At 27.3% G+C, this 15,791-nt stretch overlaps 1 protein-coding gene across 1 annotated transcript; it reads left to right on the forward strand.

Moving 5' to 3' along the window:
• The first annotated feature begins 12,696 nt into the window (after positions 1–12,696).
• On the forward strand, positions 12,697–14,955 carry LOC108760234 (gamma-gliadin). The gene is made up of 3 exons (XM_018506056.1): positions 12,697–12,824; positions 13,858–13,903; positions 14,286–14,955. Exons 1-3 carry the CDS (start codon positions 12,813–12,815, stop codon positions 14,762–14,764), a joined length of 537 nt encoding a protein of 178 aa, XP_018361558.1. The 5' UTR covers positions 12,697–12,812; the 3' UTR covers positions 14,765–14,955.
• Positions 14,956–15,791: the final 836 nt, after the last annotated feature.

Raw genomic sequence — 15,791 nt, forward strand, 5'->3', positions numbered from 1 at the left:
TTTAAACAGAAAAAAATGAACAGATTCTGATGTTTTATCAAAATTCTGTTACAATTATTAATTACTAATATTAATTTCTACAAAAGGTATTTAAATAAAAATAAAATTGAGAGTTAGAAATGTTTTAATCAACTGCGTATATATGTAATTGAGTTTATGAAACATTTTTTGTGTTATAATAATGTATAAATAATAACTGATGTGAAGCAGTAGTAATATGTATTATACTTAAATTTAAATATGCATGTATTCATATAAACAAATACATAATATTATACGTACGTTTATATACACTTAAGTATTTGTATATACATTTGCATGTATACATAAATATGTATATATATATACATATATACTTATGTCAATGCATGTAGATTGTCATATACGAATACGTATTCGTATATATATGTTCATTTATATATCTATAGACACATACACATATTCGATATAATCAAAATATTATTGGAAATATTGTTAAACACTTGCTACGATTTTCTAAGTTATTTAATATACTATTGAAATATCAACTGATATATTTTTATTGTCAACCTCATAAGTCCTGACTATTTATTTTAATGGATTATATGATATAAATATAGAAATTAATATCAATGAAATCTTTAAAATACTAATTTGTTCCTACGATATCGACAGTGTCTTTATTAAATGTAATATCACAACATTATATTTATCGTTTATTAAAAATTAATATTCTGACATGAACATAATTTACGAACAGTTAAGTATATTTCCGCCATTTTGAAAAGATTAATTACTGTATTTTGACCTATTTCTGAATCTATACGTATTGTTACTTGTACAAGATCTTAATCGATTTTTTTATATTTGTCGTTTTATCATTTATGTAAGATATATAAACTTATAAAAGAATTTTGTTTCAAGTTATGTATATAAAGAAAGTTATTATTTGCAAATATCGCAAGTAATTACAATAATATTAGTGAAATAAAGAATTACAATTCCTCCAATAAAGTTATCTAAGGAAGAAAGCTAACAATATGTCGCAAATTTAGCCATAACGTTCATGACTTTAACTATAATTATGATAATTTATATTGTGTAAAAAAATTAATATTTTATCTATAAGTAAATGTAATAAAATGTATTAAAAGACACGGTAACGCATTGTTCCAAGAGTATGAACCCATGAGCAACGAGACAGTGTATTTGTAATTTATATGATACTGGTCACATCAATTGTCTACGTTCTACAACATTGTTTGCCTACACCACTTTTGCCGACAGTTTTTTTGCGCATAAAAATTTGTTTGCATGCCCTTTTGCGCACATGAAAAATTTCAGAACCCACGTCACATTTGCCTACCTGTATTATTACCTACAACCACGATTGCCTACGTGTACTATTCGATGCATTAAAAAGATAAATTCTGTATGAAATACAAATTTTCTGCTTTAGAAACATGAATTCTTTATTTTAAAACAAATTCTAGACTTTAAAATATAAATTTATGGATTTACAGATACAAATTATTTTCTAACTTAACTTCAATTTTATATTTGTGGGAAAAAGTGCTTGTAGGTAATCGAGCTACAAACGATAATACAGGTAGGCAAATGTAACTTTTGTTTCTAAAATCTTTACTTGTAAAAAGTGCATGTAGACAATAATTTTTGTACGCAAACGATCAGTCGGCAAAAGTGATGTAGCAATCGATTTATAGGTAACAGAAGGCATCTCGTCCAAATATGATTTATAATTAATACTTTAGGAAAAAATATATTGTAGAAAAACGTCGTCAAAAACACATTGCTTAGTACATTACTCCAAAAAATGAACGATATCAATATAAAAATTATTTCTTTAAAATGACAAAACAAAAGTACCAAGTGTTTGCGCCCATAAAAATAATTATTGTGCGAAATAATATCTATTGATATATTTTTAGCTAATTCAAGTAGTCGAATTGATAAAGACATCCGCAGAAAGTGAAGGTTCCAATTCTATATCTGGTCTGGAGTAATTTTTTTAAAATGCATTTACTGGCAGGCTTTATAAGATAGAAGTTAGCACTTGATTCGATAGATGTTATTCAGCAACAAATCTTTTACAGATTCATATGTGACATCATTTCAATAATGCTTTCTAACATTAATATATTTAATTGAATATCAACTTAATGGGAAAGTAATATTCCATAAAATATTATTACATTGAGAACGTATAGTCCGTTATTTATTCGATTTAAACTCAACCCACTCGGAATATCTATCTTTTAACTAAGCATGTCATTTTTATTAAACTTTTACGGGTGATGGGCTTAGGTAGTAATGCATTATTGGGTGGTAATGCAATTTCAAAAAATATAATGATACTAATCATATATATCTTTGTTAAAAAAAAAGATATAGGTATGTAGCGGAAGAAGAATTGAAAAATTATTTGAAAAAGAAAAGTACGTTATACTAAAACATGACAAATGTTATTAGGCATTCGGCATTGTGTGTGACCGTTCTGCCTTTATTTATCTTTTGTCAGAAATAAGAGTTTAGTCCTCGTCTTCTACTAGACGAGATATCATTTCCACGTTGTCTACAACACACATAAGACATAGAGAAAACCGGACTTCTGATTTGGTAAGATAAACGATTTGGAATTGATAAAACTTATTAAATTCAGGACGCATAACAAATTGATGCTAACACTTGTACTATTTAAAACTTTTAGAGTGAGTGATAATTCTGAACAGTATAATGTCACCTCAAAAACTGAAAATTAAGTAAGATTCCACTTCAAAGAATGTAGACAGGACGATACGATTATTTATACCTTTGTGTATTATAATTTTTTTTGACGCTATTTTTTATATGTAAAACCAGCGTAGTGACTATAATACATGCAAACAAATGATAAAACATAAGATCATTAGAATTCGCCAGAATTAGTAATCGTTTAGTTTAAAATTATATTTAACTTAAGATACGTTAACATCAATAATAATTAAACATATTAATCTATAAACTTTTAGTATAACGTACTTTTCTTTTCCAATAGTTTTTCAATTCTTCTTTCGCTACATATACCTTTTTTTAATAAAGATATATATATTTACTTAGTATCATTATATTTCTTAAAATTGCATTACTATCCAATGATGCCTTACTACCCAAGCCCGATATCCGGAAAAGTTGAATAAAAATGATATGTTTAGTTAAAAGATAGATATTCTAGATGTGTTGAGTTTAAATTGAATAAATAACGAATAACAATGTCATTTTGTATTTGGATTTTACATAAACTTTGTTTATACATAATTTAAATTTATCTGTATATTTATTGTTTTATATTGTTAATTGTCATGATTCGGTTCTTTCCTTGTATTTCGTTCCATTATTTGATTTAAATTTTGATCTTACGTTTTATTCCTAAGTAGTACCTTTATTGAGAATGTAATTTTTTATTCAACATTTTATGGTGGAATATTGTTTTTTAATTGAAGCTAGCTTGTTCCGCTTTCGGTTTCTAATTAAATTTATTTTAATTTATTGTTAATCATCCATGTACAATTAATAATAATCATACAACTAATTATATATAATTAGTGCATTAGAAACAAGTTCGACAAAAATTAATTGACTATTAAATTGTTGCAAAATATTCATGTTTAATGTGTTAAAAACGACCTGATTGTTCTTTATAATAAAAATTATTATTAAATTTTAATATTTCAATTCATAATTTTTACTTCCAACGAAATTGTAATTTATTGCTATTGTTATTTCTATAATATATCTAATTATATAATTTTTAATGCTTTTTAGGTATATGAGTATTCATATTAGTCCAATTTAAGTATATTCTAAGTCCGAATTATAGATATTATATTATTTTTTAATTACTTTGTTTTCTGTTTACCCGATTCTACATCCTTTGTAATAAATGTTTTTTCTTTAATTAATTTCAATTTTCTGTAAAATTTATTTTATCCTCTTGTGTAAAATATGGGCTTTTGAAAAGTTGTGTTATGCGTTTAAGTTTCTAAGGACAAAATTAGTTTCAGGTTTTGCTTAAGTTGTGTTTTGCTTTTAAATTTCTAAGGACAAAATTAGTTTCAGATTTTGCTTCATTGACGGAAATTAAGTTAATAATCCTAACTTGTCCAATTAAGTTATCTGAGAAAGGAGGATTCCATATTTTTCATATCATGTCGCAAATACTATGGACTGTTTTGTTTGCAATTTTAACCATGGGTAAGAAAATATACATTGCTTAAAAAAGATAAAAAATGTATCTATTTGGAACTAAAAGTAATAAAAAAAGTATACAAATATATACAATAATTCATAAATGCCAAAATTGTTTTATTACGTATAAATGTATAAAACTAAAAAATAATGTATCTTTAAGATAATTTTTAATAAAAAAGGCTTTCTGTCATCAGACACGGTATGATAAACGATAATATGAATATTAGTGCATATATTATAAAAATTACTTCTACTTAATGTATGTAAATTATGCTACTGACTAAAATATTAACGGGCATATTAAATTATTTTAGGCAATTTTTTACAGAGAGAATTAAATTGTCTACATATTAATGTAGCATCGTTTGTCTACATCTCATTAATTACCTACATGTATAATTACCTATACCTCCATTGCTTTATGTACTATTCTCTGCTTTAAAAACACAAATTCTATTTTAAAACACAAATTTCCTTATTAACTACAATTTTCTGTGTTTTAAAATAAACTCTCTATATTAAAAATACGAATTATTCTTTATGTAATTTAGCTGTAATTTTTTATTTGTAAACAAAATTAGCAAAAGTACATGTTGGCAATCGAGTTTTGGGCATATATAATAATTCATGTAGGTAATCGAGCTGTAGGTAAACGGTACTGCAAGCAATCAATTTATCGTAAAAAATCACCTAAAATTCGGACAAAGCTGAAATTTTGTTAGTCACATTGTTTGAATTTTCTGACAAAATATTGTTTGAATTTTTTACCATAGTTATATCAATTTCTAGCCACGTTTCTTTGAATTTCTACCTGCAGTTGTATGAACATTTCTAATCCCAATAACTGGATACTCCGACATTGTCTGAATTTCGAACAAGTTGTCTGAATATTTCTGTTACTAATGGCCGAACATTTTTAGATACCAAAAGTAAAAATATTAAAACCATTGGTTAGAAAATCAAACAATGTCTGAATATTCATGCATTGAAATCAGATATATTTAGAAAATAAAAGCTAAAAATTTGAAGAAATATGTTTAGAAACTGATACAATTATGGATAAAAGTTCAAATATTCTCTATTCGAAAATTCAGACAATTTGACTGTATGAAAATTTCAGCGTTTATCCGAATTTTAGACAATATTTTACAATATAAATAAACGGATCTTTCTTAAATTATTTTCATTTAACTATATAATTAATAAATTAATTAATATAATAAATTTAAATTTTACAAAATAAAATAAATACATGTTCATAGATGTATTCAATCATAATTATACAATATAGTGTATGCAGTTATAGTATAATATTTGTTGTGTAGCAGTCGTTAACTTTTAGCAGACTTTAGCGATTATTTAATTATATAATTAAAATGTTTAATTTATAATTTGAAATTAATCTTGAAATCTCCTTTATACATCACTCAATATCAAATTGGTTTCTCTTTTTAATGCATCCTTTAAACCTCGTTAATCCTATAAATTTTATATGAAGCATTTTTCAATCAAAGTATCAAAAATGCTTTATTTATGAGATATTCGACTATATCCAAATTTCTAATCCATTCTGTATGTGTATAATTAGAGATATTTTAGTTTTAAAATGTTTGATGTATAAAATTCGAAATAATTAATTTTAAATTCTTATTACGTTTTCAGATATTATGTCAAAAAGTATGTCAGAATTACACAATCAAATTACAATTGAAGATATAGAGAATAGTACAGAATATAGTGGAATACATGGTGGCAAATTAAACAACGAGGATATTAAAACTATTTCCTCTGAAATAATGGATATAGTACTTCACACTAACGACTATAAATTAAATGATTTGTTTTCCTCTAATTTAGGATATGAACATTATATGTCATATATGGTATCATTTTGGTTATTACCAGCAGTAATGACTGCTAGTATAATAGCACTAATATTTGCGACTCTGGAAATGTAAGCTAAACTTTTAAACATATTTGCTAATTTTATAATTAATTAATTTGTATATGCTTATAATTAATTTATAGTTCCCTGTGTTAAGAAATAAAATAGTAATAATGATTCTATCACATTAGCACATTTGAATTAGTATTGGGTCCGAACAAAATTTTGTAACGCTACAAACTTCAAAATTTAAGCTGCTGTAATTTTATTAATAATGAACAAAATTTACACTTATAAAAGTGTTTCAAATAAAAAAAAGTAAATTCGTAAAAGTAAAATATTGGTATGCTCAATAGAATAATTTCCAAATTTTTTTGAAAACGTGTTCACATTACACATTAAAAGAGTTTTACGATCTGTTGTTTAAATCAAAATGTAAAAGTCGATAAATGTTTTTTTGTATATTATTTATAATTTTGTATATTATTTCTCATTAGAGAAATTGACTATGAAGAAATTGATTAATTGATCATGTGATAAATTAAAATCCATTTTTCATTTTGATATCATTGTTCATCTTGGATAATATACGAACATTTATTTAAAATAATGTATACACAGAGTAGTCCACTTAATTTAAAAATCTTGAATATTTCACTTACTTTTGATAATAGGAAAAATTTTAGATAAAAAAATGGAATGGTTTCGAAGGGGACATATTTTAGTCACATTGTTTTTTTCGAAGTGGGAAATGATTAGTGTTACAAAGATATAGAACAAATAAGTATTCTGTTTATTTACTGGACAACTTATTCATGCATCGCAATATAATTTTACATAAATAATCTTGAATATATAATGTACTTTTATTAAGAAGTTGAGATTTTAATCATTCATTTTATAATACATTTCTATGTATTTTTATTAAAGCACAGATTAAAACAATATTACTATTTATTAAAATAACTTATGATCCAGATAATAAACCGAATTTATCATTATTTTTAAACGTGATTTAGAATAATCCGTAATTCTTTCATAATTTTATTATATTGAAAATGTGTACAAAACATCTTTAAGTGGACTATCCTGTATATATATGTTTGTAAATTACACTGCCCAACACCAATTTGCAACAAAAAGGTGAATAATCATTTTCGATATATTTTTGCTTGCTAAATGAATCCATTGACGAAATTTGACTATAAAACGTCACAATTTTGAGAAAAATAATCATATATGTAAAAATTAAGGTGGTTCTTTAGTAAATCCAGTTTATATTATAGGAATGCTTAATTTATTCATGTAATGAAGTTAAAGTACCGAACCTGTCATATGCAAAATTCTAGATACGAATGAAGAAAAAGGATCCTGAAAATGTTACTTTTAGGTAGATAAAAATCGGAGAGGTTGTTTTGACTAACTATACACAAGAATTACCATAGACTGCTCTAATAACTGATGAAACAATTATATACGAGACAATGATGTATGAGGCAATATATCGATAAAACCATGATGTATAACATAATTTTAAGATATCTTTCAGTGTTCTTTGTGAAATATTTCGAAGATATTTCTTAAAGAACTCTTAAAGATATCTTAAAATTGTCTTATACGTCGATTTTAGACATTTTGCTCATTGGATAACAAAAAAAAATATTCCAAAAATTGCAAAATAGTAGAGGACTCAGTTTTTTATTAGGAAAATAGCACCATGGGATTAGTGGGCGTTATTTCATATACGTCCTGTCTATATGTATATATTTAGACGTGTATGTATAGTTAATATGAGAATAGAACTATTTTCAAATTGAAAATTATAATTGAAAACAGAGTTTATACCGAAATGAATACCAAAATGCCTTTTAAAGTTAAAAGTGGATACTTTTGCATTAATATAATTTAAAAAATTCTGTACTGGTGCTATAATATCATACAATTTTTCAAAAATCATTATTTTTTTACATCTCTTTGATATCATTTTTCTCAAAATTGTGACCTAGTAGCTAAATTGTCAACGGATTCGTATGCAGCGGGCAAAAATATATCGAAAATAACTATTTACATTTGTGTTGCAAAAAAGATTAAATTTTATTGGGCAGTATTATACAAAGAGTATATACATGTATATGCAAAGAGTATTTAATTAATTATATTTAATCATTCTATCAGTTACAACAGGTGGCGTTTTCGTAACGTTGTATTTGTGCCTCATTTAAATGGACAACCACATATTCCACAATAGTATTTCGTACAACAAGAAATTCACATTGACGAAAATACAAAGTAAGCAACATATGTGTTGAAAAATATTCAATTATGATATTTGCAACGACTCGCTAATCGATAACATCAGTATGGTATCAACTTGAATTTCATTTTAAATCTACACCGGGAAAAATTTATTAAATCTTAATATATATATTCTTCAATAGTATTAATTAAACAATTACTTACAATAAATTAATTTTTTTTATTACATAATCATTTAAAATATTCTAATTAAATCGTATTAGTATTTACTGTATTAATGATACGTATATGTATGTGTATTTACATTTAATACTCTTTAGTTAATACTGTCTTATAAAGGAATATTTATTAAAATTTAGTAAATTTTCTTCAATGTAAGAAATGTTCTTTTTTTTAGTGTATCTATTTAGCGTATGTACTTTTACTGACTTAAGTAATAAATGAGTGTCTTAAGCATACATAAATGATATAATTTAATTTAACTATATTAAAATTGAATCGATATTTTATTTGAATTTTCAATTTATTACAACTGTATAAGTACTTAGTTAAGAATCATATTATATATGTCTATAAATATGTAGCTATACAGTTAAAAGAAATCTTAGATCCAAACGTAATTTACCAATTGCTCACTTAAAGTATATCATTTTTATTGCTAACTCTAACTTGAAATTAATATTATAAGAAAATAAAAAATCTTAAAACTGGACATGTTATAGCTTTGAACTAGTTTAAGGACATATATTATTAAATTACTTTTAGTTATTATTAAAGCGTTTATTAACAATACATTTTATTTTGACTGTTTATGAATAAATCTTGTGTAATAATTCGAGATGTTTAGATTCATATTTCAAGAGATAAAGGTTTAAACAGAAAAAAATGAACAGATTCTGATGTTTTATCAAAATTCTGTTACAATTATTAATTACTATTATTAATTCCTACAAAAGTTATTTAAATAAAAATAAAATTTGAGAGTTAGGAACGTTTTAATCAATTGCGTATTAGAATGGAAAATGCTACTGTAAATATGTAATTGAGTTTATGAAATATTTTTTGTGTTACAATAATGTATGAATAATAACTGATATGAAGCAATAGTAATATGTATTATACTTAAATTTAAATATGTATGTATTCATATAAACAAATATATAATATTATACGTTCGTTCATATACATATAAGTATTTGTATATACATTTAGATGTATACATGAATATATATATATATATATACACAAACATATATACTTATATCAATGCATGTAGATTTTCATAAACGAATACGTATTCGTATATATATATGTGCATTTATATATCTATAGACACACACATATTTGATGTAATCAAAATATTGTTGAAAAGTTTGTTAAACATTTGCTATGATTTTACTTATATTAAAATATCAGTTGATATACTTTTATCATATCTCACATGTCTCGACTATTTATTTTGTAATAAATTATATGATGTAAATATAGAAATTAATATTGACACAATCTTTAAATATTGATTTATTGCTAAAATGTCCACAGTATCTTTAATGAATATATAAGATTACAACGTTATATTTGTCGTTTATATTAATTAATATTCTGAAATGAATGTAATTTACGAAGCGTTACGTGTGTAAAGAATTAGAAAAAATATATTATAAAATACAATTTTTTTCTGTTCTTATGTAATTTTTAAATTTTTTGCATTATTATAATGTTTTAAATGAGGAATATTGGTACGCGCGCTCGTGCGATGCAATTTAGGCAATAAATTTCCTCGTTGCTAAAATCGCACCATGAAAATTATGAAAAAGTTATATAAGGCAGAGGAAAGAGTTTATAATGCTTAAAAAGATTTAAGAATATTCTTCGTAATTTCTGAGTTATGACACTTTAATTGAAAAGTGATGCGATTTCGGCAACCTTACCCTATATTATGCTCTCGTGGCATCATTCTTATTAATATGTGGAACGCATTGTGTTGTAGCAGTGCACTTAAACGATGCACTCGATTTACGACTCGTGGCGAATACGGAAGCAATACGTACATTCGTTTCCTGCATTAGCAGGCTTACCATTACGTGACTGAATATAATGTATACGTATATCCTTTACTACGAAGCAGATATCTATCACGTGCACCTTCGTTCGTCGAGCACGTGGAATGCCACGTTTTCATCGTGAACGTCGAGTTCGCGAGTAACCGACATATATTCGCGACTTCGAGTCTCTGAGTACAGCAATGTGAGATTGATTAAAAAATAACGCTTTGCATTTACAATGTAACCATAAGATCATTATCATTATTAAGATTTATAATCTCTTTAAAAATTACAAATATATGTAATCATTATTAAACATAATTATAATTAGTGGTTAACGTAAAAATAAAAAAATCATAACGTTCTAAAAAAAAAGCTATAGATTGAATTTTTATCGGGAATAGAGATGCTTAACGTTCGGCGATTGACGAACGATAAGTTTTGCTAGATTGAATTATAAATATTAATACATTAAAACTTCTAAACCTTAAAACAATTTTTTGAGACTTAATAATAAAAAGTTAAAAGATAATTACGTTAAAAGAGTTAAATACAGAAATAAATGAAATTGATATGCAACTATATGTATATAAAGTAGAACTGCAACTGTAGAGAAACGGACAACTTTCACAAGTTTGAAAAAAAAATCGATGGCATAATGCACAGTATAATGTTTAAAGATGGAATCACACGATGCTCGATATCTTGAATAATAAGCATTCACGCATGCATGCACGCATGCATATACTGCTATGATTGCTTTGATGCATACAGTCTGACGTTTGATAAATAACTATGAAATTTGCAATTATTTCTTTTGATTGGTGCATGCAAGGAAATACGCTATGAAATAACCCATAGTAAATATAAAAACCATGTGCAGCTCAATGCATGAACGAATTCTAACATACATCAGAGCAAGCATGATTGTATGCATGCTATCATTCAAGAAATCGAGCATTGTGTGATTTCATCTTAATTCGTTTACCATAGTCAACGATTCGATATAGACAATGTAAAATTCCGATTGTAAAATTCGAGTTCGACATGATTGCAAAAAAAAAAGACAGGGAAAAGAGACATGGTCGAACCACTTTCACGTAACGGTATCGCCATAATTTACGATGTAATGTAGAATTACATAACCTTGTATGAGAAGTATACTGAATTATAGGAGGAAAGAATTTACTATCGTTGTCATTTCTAAATAAATAATTGTCATTTGTAAATAGATAATTTCCTTCATGATTAATGTGTTACAATGCTGCATACTAGACAATGTGTCCTAAAGATCAAACGATTGAGCCTAATTTTGTCTTGAAAATTTTATTAAACCAAAATCTTACGATTTCTTTTCTTTTTGATTAATGTTGAATAATTATTTGTATAATGATCTTAAAAACGTATAGTATCTATTTATATACATATAATGTAATATAAAAATAATTTGAAATAAAATTAACAAACAAGTAGATAAGAAATAAAGCCTCTAACGGTCAAATTGGGTCTTAGGTGCTTAGGTAATTTGATGTAAATTTATATACCACATATGTGTAGTTATTTAAAGTGTGCACCAAAATGATTTTTCGGCCTTGAAACGCAACACGACTGAACTACTGCTATAGTAATATCACCAATTAAATTGATTGACAATTGAATAACATACTAAATCTGTGAATTTTATTGCGAAAAGTATTATCTCGACTGTCTGGCGTCTTCAATGTTACACCATTAAGGCAAAACATTAATAAATATTAATTCAATAAATATTATATAAATATTCATAAAAAAATATTAAATATCTTATTTATATATAATATTTATTTTATTTATATATAATATGTTTGTGTATGTACAATGAGAAATTTATTAGAGAATATAAATATTATCTTTTGAAAATCTAGAATTAATTTATTAATAGTAAAATGGTGACATTTTTTTCTTGATTAATTGTAATATCTTATAATAATATTTTTTAACAACAATTTATAATAATTTTCGAATTATCTTAATTTTTATTTTATCTTTTTTTTTTAAACGGAAATTAAAGCAAAATTATCTTATAATTCTCTGTATTCCACGAGGCATTGTATACGAAAGAGACAAGTATGTACTGTGCTGCGCTTTAACTTTTCTAATGCCAATGTGCCGATCACTTCCTAGCGCAACTAGCGGCGACCAGCTAGCACAAGGCACATTCATTCGTTGAGTTGAGTTACGTGACAACGGGCGGGGGATTTGCACGCGAAAAAAATCAGTTAAAACCCGTCCAATCATGAAAGTTGGTGGTGGCCGACGGTACGGCTCGGTCTGTGACGACTGGGCCCCATATAGAAGTGCGTTCCGACGTGGCGTCCAGTTTCGTCCCGTTGCCCTTCGGATATCGTCGTTCAGCAATCATGAGATTCTTCGTAAGTCTACGCGATCACGATCTTAAGAGCCTCGCGAAGTTCCGCGGTGCGATGCACGCAAGAAGAAAGTGCGATTAAAACCGCTCTGTGGAGCAGCCGACATCCGAGTGCTCGCTTTCTTGCTTTCCAATCTTGCGTTGATCGTAAAATTTCGTTGCAGTTTTATTACTAAGTCTATGTAATCAAAGGAGAAAAAAGAGAAGATATAAGCAAAACTTTATCGTTCATTGAGCGCCGAGTATTATCTCCACTTTTGAGTATAAAAAAATTGATAAAACCCGAACGGCGTTTAACGTTTTCTCTTTTCCTTTTCTCGCGGAAGCATCTCGACGTTCGGTATATTAAATTATTAAAGATGTAAAAATAAATCAAGGAATTTGGTTATAAATTTGTAATTCTTTTTATTTATCTTAACATTTCATTCATCCTAAAATATTAATTACAAATTTCATTATGTTATATAATTCTATATTTTTATTATATGAATTCTATTCCATTCAGAGACAGTCAAAGTGTTATATTTTACTGACGATAAAGTTATAAAGACTGTTATCATAACATTATAAAAAGTCATTACAAAATTAATAGCGTCTTTATTTTTCAATAAAAAAGTCGTTATATAATATAATATAATCACCGCGAATTACTTTACTGCACGCAATCGTCACGCTTCGAAAACGTCGCATTTTATTTCTTCCTATAAATTCAAGCTTCATTGAATAAGTATATCGTGCTAGTTGAATTTATACTAGATTACATATCTGAATAATTAATTATTTCTCGTGATGCAAATAGCGCTGATACTTATATGAATAATCAATGTCAACTCTCTAGGAAATCCTATTTATATCTTGCAAATAAAGATTTTTTAGTATTTTAATATAAGATATTCTATTTTCTGTTTTACGTTGGAATATATACAAAATCGCATACATTTTTCCGACTTTTATTAACATTTACATAAAGAATATTTAGGCCTTGACATTTTTTTGATACAAAAAGCATTACTACTTAATATATTATTGCCTTTCAGTTTTTAATCCTTGTCGTGGCACCCGTGCTGGGAAGGGAATTCCACAGTGAGTAACAAATTTAGTGGACGCTTTAATTTTTCGATCTTCTATTCTTTTTATCGTTAAATAAAAATCAATTTTATCGTCGACAGCAATTTGCATTTGTTCTCAATTGTCTTATTCCCATGTTACCAATTCGATCAATCAGGTAGTTTTAATTTTAATCCGTTTCGTTCTAATTGGTTTGAAATTCTAATCCTCAATTCTCAATCCTCGGTCTCCAGTGCGTAGTGCGACACGGGCATTATGCCTATTGCATAAACGTAGTTGTAAGAATTAACCACAGTCGAATATTCGCCTCAAATTCGACTGTGACTGGTCAATTCTTACAACTACAATTGGTTACAACTATAACGTTTTTTATGTAATTGTGGGATGGACTTTACAGGCCATATTCGCGAACGCAGACAAGCGCAGAACCCCAATTACCGAGCTTACAATCAAGCACCGGCAGCGATCAAGCAGATATTGGCCGCGCAGCAGTATCGCGATCCGATCGTTCATCTTCCGCCGCAACCGGTGCCAAATCTCGCGCCTTCAACACCCATTGAGCCTCAGTACTTGCAGCAAAACCAGCTATCTCAGTATCGACCGAACATACAAATAGGTCAAGCGCCTCAGCAGCCAACCTATAAGCAGATTCCTGTAAGACCAGCTCAATACAGTCCGCCGCCCGGCGCCGCAGCTCCTCAACAACAATATAATCCACAATACCGTAGCAATTATGCACCGCAACCTCTGCCACAGCAGCAAGTCGCCCAGCCTAATTATCAGTATTCTAACAATCTGCCGCCGGAGCTTCAGCAGCTCGTGCAGATCCAACAAAACCTACCTAATGCGAACCTACCGAAAGGACAACAAGGATAATCTGCCTAATTAGGGCATCGGGGCGACGATATCTATATAAAACGCCGTTCCCTTTTTGTAAGAACATCAACCATTCCTTACATATCGTTTCATCCATTGTATTCATCAGATTTTACTAGTGATGAATTGATAATCTATTCGTAATCCTCGCTGAAACTCAAAAACTGTTGTTTATTTTTTTTCATAACTTTCTAAAACTTTTAGAATGAATGTCATACTGAAGAATAAAATCTCACTCTTAAAGATTGAAAATTGAGCTACTTTTTTCTTCAAAATTGATTCAACTTTTACTTTTTAGAGTGAGATTCCACTCCAAAGAATTTAGAGATATTTTATTACATAAATATCTTTATGTTAATTTGTTGAAATGAATTGAGACGAATAAATCGAAAAAAATTAAGTTTTAAATTAGTTACAAAAAGAAAAATTAATTTTTGCTAAAAATTATTTTTTATAATTTGTGTAATTAATTTTTTGATTTATTTCATATTTTTACATTTATTTAATTCTATTTCATTTCTCTCTCTCTCTCACACATCATTTCATTCATTTCACAATCTCATTCAATTTTTTATACCGATTTATAAATCCTACATTGGGAACATGTATTGTACGAAATTTGTAGGAAGAACATTTGTATAAATAAATTTTATTCGATTTTCTTGAGCTAAAAATCGTACAAATTGTTTTATTATATCGAACCGTTGTGCTTTAAGATTTTAAGATTACACTGTCATCGTTTATGTCAACTTTGAGACGTATGTTTGTCGTTTAATTATGCACCCCTTTATCGTCCCTTTCAGATCTACCGGCCACTTTCAAACATCGAGACAACCATCGCATTTCTTTAAACTGCATTTGTTCCAATACATGAATATTAGTCGAAAACATATTTCTCGACAAATGCAATTAGAGAACGCTCGTTCTCATACATATACTCATAACGCATAGCATAGCTCAGCCGAGAAATTCGAGGGTATCATCGCACCGATGGTTCCGCACAAGGGGCGTATCTGTACGTCAGTCG

Source organism: Trachymyrmex cornetzi, unplaced genomic scaffold (assembly GCF_001594075.2).
Source record: "Trachymyrmex cornetzi isolate Tcor2-1 unplaced genomic scaffold, Tcor1.1 scaffold223, whole genome shotgun sequence".
Taxonomy (NCBI): domain Eukaryota; kingdom Metazoa; phylum Arthropoda; class Insecta; order Hymenoptera; family Formicidae; genus Trachymyrmex; species Trachymyrmex cornetzi.

Excerpts from the sequence above, each read along its gene's own strand:
- LOC108760234 (XM_018506056.1), top strand. Across the intron at positions 13,904-14,285 it reads GCTGGGAAGGGAATTCCACA|GCCATATTCGCGAACGCAGA; the intron begins GTGAGTAACAAA and ends TGGACTTTACAG.